Source organism: Paramormyrops kingsleyae, chromosome 2, assembly GCF_048594095.1.
Source record: "Paramormyrops kingsleyae isolate MSU_618 chromosome 2, PKINGS_0.4, whole genome shotgun sequence".
Classification (NCBI taxonomy): domain Eukaryota; kingdom Metazoa; phylum Chordata; class Actinopteri; order Osteoglossiformes; family Mormyridae; genus Paramormyrops; species Paramormyrops kingsleyae.
Window position 1 is genome coordinate 3,916,629 of NC_132798.1, and position 13,433 is coordinate 3,930,061.

At 39.1% G+C, this 13,433-nt stretch overlaps 1 protein-coding gene across 1 annotated transcript in view; it reads left to right on the top strand.

Moving 5' to 3' along the window:
* Positions 1-1,411: 1,411 nt before the first annotated feature.
* cacna1ba (calcium channel, voltage-dependent, N type, alpha 1B subunit, a) overlaps positions 1,412-13,433 on the top strand; it is a 153,757-nt gene continuing 141,735 nt past the window's right edge. Inside the window, exons 1-3 of the mRNA XM_072703813.1 lie at positions 1,412-2,288; positions 5,717-5,823; positions 11,034-11,173. Coding sequence (XP_072559914.1) covers positions 2,030-2,288; positions 5,717-5,823; positions 11,034-11,173 — 506 coding nt within the window. The 5' untranslated portion in view covers positions 1,412-2,029. The remainder of the gene's footprint in view (positions 2,289-5,716; positions 5,824-11,033; positions 11,174-13,433) is intronic.

Consider the following 13,433-nt stretch of genomic DNA (forward strand, 5'->3'; position numbering starts at 1 on the left):
GGAAAGCTGAGTGACTGTGACCATCAGACTGTGGGTCTGCAGGCGAGACTGCAGTGATCACTGTCCCTGACAATGCTAAACTGGGGTGGGGCACTTAGAACCATCCAAAGGACAGCTACTGACTTTCTAGAAGCACGAATTCATTCGCATTTCTCTGATAGGTAGGCCTCTGGATCTTTAATGAAATAGCTGCCACCTCTGATCTTCTAGACTTCTAAGCTAACTGTACTTTGATCTGTCAATTTAAATTTTTACCTTTGCACCCAGGCCCAATAAAATACTTGTTCCACATACTTCCCAAACTGTGCTATGTGACTGATATGAATGACAGAGAATAGTTTTAAAACACCCTTCACCTCCCTTTTCATAAAAAAAAAGAAAGAAATAAATTACATTAACACTCATTAGGTATACGCCCTTCTGTATAATCTCAATCATATTCAATGAATTTTAAATTAAATACAAATCCGCTAGCATCCACATTAGCAAAAATAACAGCCTTAGTATTGAAATACACACACTAATTAAACAAAGCTTTAAAAATCGATATTTGACAGTATTTCCAGTGTTTCGTGGATATTTAAACATTTTTGTGTTGAAAATAAACACAACATCGGGCCATTGGTTTTGGGCTGAATCTGTGAGCATCTCCCAAAAAACACAATATATTGTGTTGTGAGACAAAGTGCATCCAAATGTGGATAATAATCCATAAAATTATTAAATATTTTGTAGCTAAATATTCTTGTTATATAGCGGCTTACAATGAGTAAAACGGGGTAAACATGACTTCGGAAAAGCAATGCTGTAACAAAAGGAACGATTTATTGTTTTGAACAGAGGTAGTTAAATGTACTTAAATCTTAAATCAGCCTGAGATGTTTCATTACATTATAATCTATCTCACAAATTACAAAAAGCAGACTGTCATCATACAACACACCTTTCTGAAATTGTTTTAACCCGTTCATTCCAGCCAAATACATCCTCGAATACTATTAGCGTACCGTATAGCAGAAACCTGCCTGAGAACAGAGGAAGTGAAAGATTCATACATTTTACACGTTTAGTGCGTGTGTGTGTATGTGTATGTGTGTGTGTGTGTGTGTGTGTATATATATATATATATATACATACACACACACACACACACGAGACATGGAGTGTGTGTGTTTCTGTGTTTTCTCTGCGCAGTGCAAGACATAAGGAACCCTACCGAGTATCGGTGTAACCCGCGAATATGCGGCTTCATGAAACTTGCTATAAATTAAATAGTTTGTCGCTTTAGTCTGCTACTGAATATTCTGTAGTGGCACAGGTGGCGCTACTGATAGGCTCCCTTCAGTCACGTGTGTTTATTAATAAGGAGCTGAGACGGTAGAAATAGGTTACATTATACGCTGAAAGCTAATGATCAAGTAAAACGGGGAAGTGGCAATAGTGGGATTTTCTGTTGCTTGATTTTAATTATGTGGAAGCGAACGGAATGGATAAAAGAAAATCCTGAGTCATCATCATATTCACTTCGGATAAAGCGAAAAAAAGAAAAAGCAGAGGAGAAGATCACATCTGGAGTCTTTGTCCAGTTCGTTTTATTTTAATTTTCTGGTGGGTCGTATGTTACTTGTGAAATCGAATCGGCATTATTTATTCTTTTTTTAATCTTTGCTCGATATTTTTTGAATATTCGGTATTTTATTTCCTCAAGCCAAAATGAACACAGTTATTTCATCATTTGTATTTTGAAGTGCACCTTGCACGGATTGTGCGACACCGGAATTTAACTTTCTCTTTTTCTGCTTATACTTGGAAGACTGAACAAAGGAAGGCAGCCGAGAGTGGGAATTTACCTGCCGGAAGAAAAAGGAAAACTGTAGAAAATATTTACCGATATTTCTATGTTTGTTGAACAGACTCCAAACAGATGCAAACTCTAAACTAGGATAACAGCTTGTGTTGTGATGCTTGTCCTTTCTGTCGTATCTGATGTCAAATTGGATTTTTTCTCTCGGATCTGTACGTTTCTAGAATGGCTCGCTTCGGAGACGATCTACCTACCCGCTATGGAGGCGGCAGTCCAGCGGGTGCAGGGAGAGGGGCAAGCCGGCAGGGAGGCCCCCCGGGTGGCCAAAGGATGTACAAACAATCGATGGCTCAAAGAGCCAGGACAATGGCCATATACAACCCTATTCCCGTCAAACAAAACTGCTTTACTGTCAATCGCTCTCTTTTCATCTTTAGTGAAGATAACATTATTCGGAAATATGCTAAGAAAATAACCGAATGGCCATATCCTTTACACTGGTTTGAGAACAGCAACCGTGATCTGATTGATCTTAATGGTTATGTGTAATTTCAGTTCGTATTTACTTATTATATATACTTAGGGCACCGCTAAGTTGCATCACCATTAACCAGCCTTTAAAGTGTTCATGCTTACACCGTAAGTTACACGTGACGCATATTGTATCCTCAGCAAAAGCAAAATATTCAGCTGTTTTGACAAGTTTATTTTCCACTACTACCAGCGTCCAGGCGAAGCATCACGGAGAAGTAAATAACAGATAGTAAAATCTAGTTGAAAATAACGATTCTTTATTCCTGTCGAAGGTTCCCTTGAATGAGCAAGCGTTGCGCTGCACAGCATGTGAGTCCTCCGCTGTGGCTCCGTGCATAGGGACATGTATGGGTATAAGCTGCATTAGGCAGGATGGGTAGGGTTTTTTCCCTTTCTGCACTCCTATAGTAGTGGGAAGACTTGGCTGCGTCAGTGGACTTTGAGAAATATGCATACATTGCAATACTGTTTCATTACATTAACGGAGTACACAGCTCGAGGTCCCGAGTATATAATTGCAGCATCAGACGGAGTACGGTCTGGTCTATCATGCTTCCTTGTATGCATCCCCGGGGAAGCCGCTGTTTTCTTTTCATATCAAATCACCGCCGTATCGATCCCCCCTGTATGGAGCAGCAGGTCTCCGGTCGCTCCTAGCAACCGGCTGCGTTTTACATGGAGCATCGGCCCTCGGGTCTCTGGGGCGCCCGGAAGGACGCGCGGTGTAAAAGGATCGCGGACGCGCAGGATCGTAGCGTCGCGGTAAAAGCTAGCAGCAGCATTAGACATTTTCCGCCTCCGTGCACATGGGGTGGTGGTGGTGGTGGTGGGGGGGGGGGGGAACACATCATAACAGTAAGGATTTCATTGCGCTTGAATACTGAGCTGGGTAATCCTTACGCTTTACAGCATTTAAGTATTTAGCAGACAATGAACAAACAAACAAACAAAATAAACGAAAATCGTCGTGGTTTTTTTAAGCAGGTCTATGTATTCTGTAACACGGTGGATTGCTGTTTAAACTTGCGTTCTGTTTTATTCACAACTTCTGAACTATACAGGCCTATATGCTGTTTATCGTGACAGCTGCCCAGTTGCAGCTGTTTTCTTAGGACAACCTGGAAATGAATATTCAACGAGTCAACACGGAGCTAGATCCATCCCTGAAACTTCATTTTTTTTCTACTACTATCCAAAATCTAGCATGAAATGAAGTGTAAAAGTAGATTTGAATTCCAAGCGTGTGATTGTATGATGTTATAGGACAGTTCCGTTGCACTGTCCCCACCCTACAGCGAGAGCCCCTCTCCAGGGTCCTGAACTCACCCACACGCCAAGTCCTGCTCCGGAATAAACGCGGAGAGACCCGGCTCTCGAATAAACACAAGCAGACAGCGGGGTTTTTCGTGTGGCTGTCAGAGCAAATTCGGTTGCGTTTCTTTTACCATCAGATTAGAGATATTTATTAGAAGCTAATATGAGACATGAACTCACAAGAAGCTAAGTGACAAAGGGTTTCAGTAGCGTAGCTTTCAGGAGGATGTAGGGAATTATGGAATATTTATTGTCCTTTAAAATATACAAATAAAATATCGCAGGTAATTTACATATATCATATTATATATACTTTTATATATCTATTATCAATTAATACTTTTCTTAGTCTCTTCAAATTGGATAAAATTTTTGCATATATTTGGGCTGAATAACCAGTAAGGAATGTTGATTCTTTTGGTACTGGATCAAACCTTGCCATCTCATTATCATTTACAGAGATCTTTTTTTTGCAAGACATAGGAACTTCTGTAAATCAGAAGAGCAATGTAACAACATTCCATGCCAGAAGAGAAGTCACCTCTGAGCCAAACACTTCTGTTACATCTGGATTATCTGTAACAACCATAAAACACTGAGTTATGTGGAAAACTGTTTGACTAGATTATGGTTAACCCTAACCTGCCTCTAACATTAGGTGTTCCAAAAATCTACTTCTGCCATGCAGAATTTTTCCATAACCAGTTTAGAGAGAGAGTTGAGATGAAATGGATTTTATTTCCGATTCAATGAAGGGATCCAGTGTAGGAGGTCTTAGGTGTTTGTGGGGTAGTAGAAGAAACCCGCTGTGATGTTTGTGGAGATTATGATGAATCCAATACGGGCCTGTGAAGTCCGGGGTATGTAGCTTGAACTTTGATGGTGTAGATGCCAAGTATTTATATTTCAGTTTAAGTGATGTATAATTTTTGTTCTAGTTAACCCTTTCCAACCACAGATCTAAGGAACTTTATGTCACCAACATGCACATGCTACACTATTCTAAAATAATAGCTTCCAGAAGCATCATAAATATTTTATAAATCAGGTTTATCCATTTCCATGCTCATACCACTGTTTTAGCTGCTGTCATTTACATACATTACAAGTAATTACTGCGCATGTTTTGCTTTGAGCTGTCTGGTGCTTTCCTTTGGTTCCTTACCTGAGCTAATAAAAGCACTTTGCGGTTTTTATTCATTGTATACACGGATGTTTTACCTAATGGATGTTTGACGTCCAGTTCTCAGAGTTTTTTTTTTTTTTGAGTTTTCAACATATTATTGTTCCATGTTTGGGCTAATTATTTGCCTTATGTGCAATTTGTGACAGAATAATTATGAAATCAGTGCAAGTAAAAACATAAATGACCTACTTCTCTTTTTTGTTTAGCACAGAAGTGGGATGTTCTTGAAATTTGTTGAAAGGTTTTTTTTTTCCATTGGTAAAATAAGCAAATATGGACTTATTTACCAAACTTAGAAGTCTAAACAGAGAGGGGACAGACCTGGGTTACCAGGGAAATATTTTCACTTGAAAGGGATTTCTAGAGAACAAATTTGGCAAAGAGAATTTGGAATTGTGTCCAGCCAGACACCTGTTTGATGCTTGTCTGTTTCCACATTTAGCTCATATTCAGTATCCATGTGTGGGGTAAGAATCATCTCCTCAGTAATGTAGTCTCCTGAGACCCCTGAGAAGGTCTCTATAAACAACACAATGGCCTAATTACACACAATGCAACAGAGAGTGAACCAGCAAGCATATCTTTCAGGTGATATTTGCCGTTGCTGTTTGATATTTGCATTTAGCCACTCAGACTACGCTTGAGTATGCTTTTTCTAGCTATCTTGGACTATTATCATGTACCAGATATATTTGTGGTTCCAGTGGTATTTTTAACTATTTAGCTTTAATTAAAATTAAGGTCTCAAAGCAGAACCAAGCTTCAGAATATGATCAATTGCTTTTCTTACCCTCTTGTAATTGTTTAGGTGAGACATTCCTGGAACATCGGTGGTTCTGTTCTGCAAATGTTCCTTAAAATTTTCCTTAACTTGCATACTCCATTTGAATACATGATCCTAGCGACAATTATAGCAAACTGCATCGTCTTGGCTTTGGAGCAACATCTGCCTGCCTGTGACAAGACCCCCATGTCAGAGCGACTGGTGAGTGAATAAGCCACCCTATACTGACCATTATAATGCATTATGAAGGTATCTATAGTGCATTATAGATGGGAGCTTCATAGAGCATTCATAATGCATAATAAAATGGCTATAACGTATTGTGCATTTTTCTAAATAGTTATAGCTGTGATTAAAATACTTTATTAATGCATTATAATGCATTATGAAGGTATTTCTAATGCACTATGGTGATTGCTTTAATTAAAATGTTACCTAAAGGTTATCCACTGTTTACGATTTGCATCCATGTGCTTTAGTGGTTGTACTGTGTGCCAGCAAGAGAGCAGTAGCTCAGTGTGTGTCGATGACCGGCTCGTGTGAAGTTCAGCTGATGCTGTTTGGAGATCTAAGGGTGTTGACTGCACATACAGTAGTATGATCGCACGATAATCAGGTCATGGCTAGGAATCTAAAAGGAAACACAGATGTTGTAGATGTCTGTTTCATAATATTTTAGCCAAGCAGTTATGTAATGTCACTGGGGAGCCCCGACCTGCTTCTCTGGCAGCTAGAGGTCTCTCACCAGCTTGGTTTTGTAAGTCAACCGGCATTACACACATTGAGTGTGGTTAGCCCCCCCCCCCACGCCAAATTCACAACTCTCAGAACTAGCAATTGCATTGTGCTGTTGATTGGTGTTACTAGGACAGTAAATGCTTGTGGTGTGTTTAGCTCAGTCTACAGCAGATTATTCAGCACATTATGACCAGGACCTCCTAAAGGCCAGGTGTCGGCACTGCCAAGGATGTTACAGCTGCTCAGATACCTTATCGATTGTCTGTGACTAATGAGCTTAATTTGACATTATGATGTGACTTTATATTATTATTCTATTCCTTCTTGTTATTTAATATTAGGCTGTTGGAAGAGGGTCCGGCCATTAATATATTATATTACACAAAAAATGGAAAAAAAAACTATTTAAGTATCCCTTTAGCTGGAAAAGGGAGAACTCTCATTGCTTATTGTGTCTAGTGAGCATTTTCAGGTTGTGGCTGTTTTAACGTTCCAGTGTTCCAGACTTAAAATAGACCTGAGTGATTTCAAGAAAACCATTAACATTTTACAGGAATGCATAATTTATAAAAGTAGACTCAGAATCTCCAGCTACATTAATTGATTATTAGGTAAAGGACAGGAATAACATAAAGATCATTTTAACATCATATGTAATGAAATTCTATTGTATATTTTCCTCATGAATATGTACATAAGATTTGTGCACCTAAAGAGATAAATGTATCAGAAACTAGGGCAGAAATACTTTATAAATTTGATTCTTAATCTACAGTTCCTGGAAACACATGGAAGAAAAAAATAAAACCTTGTAATACATGCAGTTAATTATGATGGGAAAGAGCAGGAGTACATTTTCAGACATTAATTTCTTTCGCCAGGAACTGGCCTTTAGAGTAATTTTAGAAGACATCAATAAAACAATTACAGCGGTCTTTACATGTGGAACACAGAACTGATCTACAGTCAAGAGTCTTAACCAGGTTAACCTGGTTAAGACAGCTAACAATATTAACTGTAAAATCTCAGTTGGTTGACTTTGTGAAGCCTACAATTTGCGTAATTTATTTGATGCGTATTGCGGTCATTTCTGATGTTTTAGTTCTGTTTTTACAATACATCTGAGGATGGGATGTTGAGAGGAGTTGACTCATCGGTGATCAGATGGACGTCCATCTTTCAACCACTTATCCTGCTCAGCATTGCAGGGAAACTGTGGGAGGAAACAGCTGTGAAAACGGAGAACATGTCATCTTTGGAGACAGAGTGCAGGCAGGAGTCAAACCTTCAGCCTTGAGGTTATGAGGTGGCACGTTATGAAGAGCCACCGTAAATAAGACATGAGAAATCTTACATTTCCTGTAATTTATATAATCATGTGTATTTATGTGGAGGTGCTGGTAAATGTGATTACAGCACAAAAACAGATGACACCAAACATTCATTTCTATGAATAACTAAGTCTGCAGGGTGGCGGAGTGGGTAGGGATGGGGCTTCACGCCCCCGCAGCCTGAGATTTAAGCCACGCCCACTGCTCAGTGTGTGTGCAGCTTACATCATCTCCCGGTGTTGTGTGGCATTTTTCGGGGTGCACAGGTTTCTTCACCAAGTCCAAAGATGTGTGGTTAAGTGAATTCCTCTGCATGTGTCAGCTGGCTCAACTTTAACCAGTTGGAAGATGGGTGGCTGGAGTGAAATCAGAACTGTGTGCAATTATGCATGACATTTATTTTTCTTTATTCAAATAAAATAAATCAAGACTGGAAATGGATACAGCCAGGGAGACTGTGTTCAGTTTTGTAGGAATTAATTTGCTTGTGCACAAAACACCCAAAAATAGTTGCCCTTGCACTGTGTGTGTGTTTACTGCAAGGTAATTAAGATAGCAAGGTTTGTTTGTGCCCTGTATAGCGGTTTGAGTTGCAGTCCGAATCACTACTTAGACAGCAATGCTGTCAAAACTACAGTTCCCATAGTGTAATGCTGCATGAGTGGTGTAGCAACCGAAGTTTAAATGCATGGTTATTGCATCAAGATCTCCACAGTAAAATATGTGAGGTAAAAAAAATAAAAGACTCTTAGGTGTTCATTTAAACAGCTAATTGTTGGCACTTTTCTCAAGTAATTAATGTACATTAATGCATGTTTGTCATGTTTTTCAACAGAAAAGCTATTGCATAATACACACTAATAAGTATTGCTGTCTTCCTTTATTTCATTTCACGTTGAGTTGGCACCTTTTGCACATCAGTAAAATGGTTGATGTGATATTTTGATTTAATATAACTTGAAAAACTTGAGTAGTTATTTAAAAATGCATCAGTTTTTTTCTATTTTGCTGCCTTGGCCACTGTGCTACACATGTGAGACCAGAGATTTGTGTGTGATGATTACATTTACATTTCTTTAGTAGATAGTTTTGTCCAAATTGATATAGGCAGATAGTAGGATCTCAGGTAAAAAATGCAAGTCAGTACTGGAGCGAGAGCTGTACAAAACACTCTTAAAAGCCAAATTAGTTGAATTAATTTGCCACAAGAACTAGGTTCTATGGGATGTGTGTGAAATACAAGATATTAGTATGCATTGTTGTGATTGGACCATATCCAAGGAAGAGTCAATGAAGACAGAATAGATGAGCAGTAAGCCGTTAGTTTGGGTCTTGAGACATTTCTTTTAGGTTGGGAATGACTCTACTGATTGGATATGAATGGATAGCTTGTTCCACCATTAAGGAACCACACATGTAAAATGCCTAGAGTGAGACTAATTTTATGTGGTGGATGGATCACCAGGCTTGGCTTGCTGATTGTAGAGGGTGAGACAGAGCATAGCTCCTGATGAGTGACTTGGTGTAAGTAGGTGCCATTCCTTTAGCAGCTCTTAAAGTCAGCACCAAAGACTTGAGTTTGATGTGAGCGTCTATGAGGAACCAATGAGAGACAAAGAGAGGTGTAAAATGTAAGCTGATTGAATAAGTGCTGTTGCATTTTGCATCATTTGCAGTGGTTTCACAGAACATGTTGGCGGTTCGTCAGTAAAGTCACAGTAATTTAATTGTGAGATGACAAGTGTCTGTACAAGAAATTGAGCTGCATAATCCTGACAGATAAAGTCAGATTTTCTTGATGTTATACAACATGAATGTACAAAATCATGAAATAGCTGCAATGTCAACAACAAGGTATAGCTGGTCATCTATCATTACCTCCAGGTTCCTAGCAGACCTTTGAAGGAGACTATGTCGATGATCTAAGATGAAAGTGGTATTGTGATGAATGGTAGGGTTGGCAGGGAAGCCAAGAGGTTCAGTCTTTGAAAGGTTCAGCTGGAGGTGATGATCCCTCATCCAGGCTGCACTGACAATGAGAAATTTGAGATGAGACTGTGGGCTCCTCTGGAGGGAAGATCATGTTGAGCTGGATATAATCAGTGTAGTAGTAGTAGGAGAAGTCATGTGACTGGATGATCGGATGAGAGCTGAAGATACTAGAACTGAAAGTAAGAGTCATACCAACTGGAGCAGGTATGTGATGCCAAGCTGACAGAGGCTGGACAGGAAGATTTGGTGTTTCACTGTGATGAAGCCAGCTGAATGGTCCAGCAGGAGAATAAATGGCCAGATGCAGCTCTTGCAGACCTCAGGGTGTCCACATTAGTCAGGAAGGGAGTGTGTCCAGCTCTGAAGCCACACTGTAGCAGAGGTTATCCTGTGTGAGAAAATTGGAAACTCGATTGACGACAGCACACTGAAAATCTCGAGACAGAAATTAGATGATAGAGGTGTGTAGTTTTCAGCTTGTGATGTGTCGTGTGGGTTTTATTAAGAAATTGAGTTTCTCGAGCCTGCTTAAATGCAGTGGAGAATATACCAGTCGTGAGCTATGTGGAGAATATACCAGTCGTGAGCTATGTGGAGAATTTACAAGTCATGAGCTATGTGGAGAATATACTAGTCATAAGTTATGTGGAGAATATACCAGTCATAAGTTATGTGGAGAATATACCAGTCGTGAGCTACGTGGAGAATATACCAGTCGTGAGCTATGTGGAGAATATACCAGTCGTGAGCTATGTGAAGAATATACCAGTCGTGAGCTATGTGGAGAATTTACAAGTCATGAGCTATGTGGAGAATATACCAGTCGTTAGCTATGTGTTGATCATGTTAGTAAGTGGATCTGTTAGTGAAGAGAGGTTTTGAGATATCAGAGATAGGGAGATGGGCAAATGAAGGCTGTATGCATGTGGTGGGTGTTGAGAACTGGCAGCCAATAGAAATGTGTCTAGAACTGTTAATTGAGAGAAGTCCCTTGAAACAGGCAGCGAGGGTGAGATTGTTTCTAAATAGCCAGGATTTATCCCAGAGAGACCACAAAAGGAAAATAATGGTAGCAGCAGAGATGAGGCCATGGAAGTGAGAATCTGCTTTTCATCATCATGTATATGTCAGTATCTGTTACAAAATGCATGAGACTACAAATGCAATATGTTATATGGAAGCTAGTCTGGCGTATTACATGCATAGTTACTGTAATACAAATAAGGTCCTGAGGTCCAGTATGCCTTGACACAACTATAAAGGATGCACTCTCATCTTCCTTCTGATTTTTGTCATTACAATTGGTTTTCCTCACTGTACCTTTTAAACAAGTCGTCCCTTCCTTTGCAGGATGACACAGAGCCCTACTTTATTGGGATATTCTGTTTCGAAGCTGGAATAAAGATCATCGCCCTTGGGTTTGCATTTCATAAAGGTTCCTACCTCCGAAATGGCTGGAACGTCATGGATTTTGTGGTCGTCTTAACAGGGTAAGTGTGGATTAATAAAATGATAAAAAATGGTGCAGCTTTTCACTTGGAATAAAATGTGTGGAACACTTTTCTATCCTGGTGGACAAAATCAATCAATCAATCAATCAATCAACCAATCTATCTATCTATCTATCTATAAATTATTCAGCTTTAGAAACACTATAGCAGAATGAATAAATAATCAAATCAGTAACAGGAATAAGCAATGAAATGCAGAGCCTTTCTACAATTTGACTGCTTCCATTTAAACTTTGCAATGGTGCTGTGAATGTCCTATAGATCTCATGGTTTTGCAGAACGGGAAAAGAGGGGAGTGTGAAATGATTCACATTTTCTTCTGCATCACATTACGCTCCTCATAGGCACCTATACTGCTCTGATGTTTACTCCCAGTCAAAGGTTTTTGCACACCACAGTTTTTTACCTACTTGCAGATTTTTTGTTTGTGTTAAGCACTGGAAAGTTGTGTGAACAACTAGAGTAGGGTACTTTTATGAATCAAAGATATGACATTTTCTTGCAAATAATGGTAATGAAATGGTGAACATACTATAAATGTATTTGTTAGCAAATAATATTGAGTGTATTTTTACTAATTGTCAAGTTAGTGACATGCAATTGTAGAAAATCTCAGTGCGTGCAAAAACTTTTGACTGGTAGTGTACTTGTTTAAAGGAAAAACAAGCCTGTGAAATGATGTAGAGTTTTTTGTAGACATAGATTAGCTGTTGTGAACAAACCAGGCTGAGGAGCACCAGAGATGTTTGCGAAGCTGGGGCTCCCTGGTCGGCAGTGGAAATCCCCCGTAGGTCCCTGGCTCCTGAACCCAGTAGCCCCCTTCAGAGTCTTACATCAGATGTTGCATCACTATATGAAATAGTCTGCTGTAGGCAGCAGTTTCCATCTGTGGTATATACTTTTCTACCAGGAAGTATTTATCATGCTAAAGTGCTTTCAACTTCTTTTCCTATTCACTTAGTTTAGCTTTGATTAAAAGGCTCCTGTATGGATTTATACAGTGTAACAGCTGTGTATTACTAGTGAAGCTGCTGTACCTGTATAGTCTACCTATGGCAATCTAACCTGTGCATTGTGCTTAGAGTTTCAGCATCTGATTATCATCGTTTCATATACCGGTGTCAGAACCGTATCACGATACCAAACATTTTAAATGATACGATTCTAATATTTTGCAATCATTTTCCAATTTTTAAGAAGCCATTTAGTATAAATCCAACTAGTAGCATGTGTTGAATCTGCGCTTTTGGGAGAGAGACAGTCACAATCATTTCACGTGCCTCTTGAGTATAGTTTACAGGACAGCCGAAATGAGATATGGTATTATAATGTTTTATATCCGAAACTAATACCCGGATCTTTGTATTGAATGGAGTTTAATTATTTTATGCATATTTCATTGATAATGTTAAACCTATATATTACATGCTATTGCTGTTGGTTTGATTCATAAAAAGTTCTATTTATTTCAAAGCAATATAATATTTAAATGGGAGTGTTTTACATTATTTATTTACTATTGATGTTGTGGAACCCATGCTGATATCAAGTTCAAAATTTTTGTATCAATCCAACAATGTTTTCTCTTAACAGTTTTCCCAACAAAAAAAAAACAGACAAATTTAACAAGATTGCGCTCATCAATCTAGCATAATATGGGGGACTGTGATCTTAAATATCTCCCACAATAACGTACATAAACCACATGCTGATTCAAAATTGCCCTAAAATGCCATGATTGTTAAAAGAAAGCGGTCAGTGCTTCAGTAATAGACATAACTACCTGAAAACAATACATGTAATTAAATAGGATGAAACTTAATGTCTTTCTTGAAAATATGAAACATTTGAACATGTTATGGGGCAATTTCAGGGGATCTTTGTTAATATCCTGCTTCTGAGGGGGGGGGGGGGGGGGCGTGTATATCGGATCTGTGTCGCCCCTTTGAGTATAACGTACAGAATCTCAGGCCGTGGCTCAGCCTGAACATTAATTCAGGCATAGAGTGGGTGTGGCTTGCTAGCTGATAGACATGATTAAGCTGCTTCTTCACTAGAGTATGACATGATAACTATGATTGAGGCCCTTTCTCCTTGTAAGGCTTATTACTGGATCAGTCCGCTATCAGTGTCACAGGAAAGTGAGCCATTGAATTATGTCAGTCCCAGAAGACTTATGAAAAACTGTGTGTTATGCCTGACCACCCCCCACCCCCCCCCCCCCAGCACCATCACCACC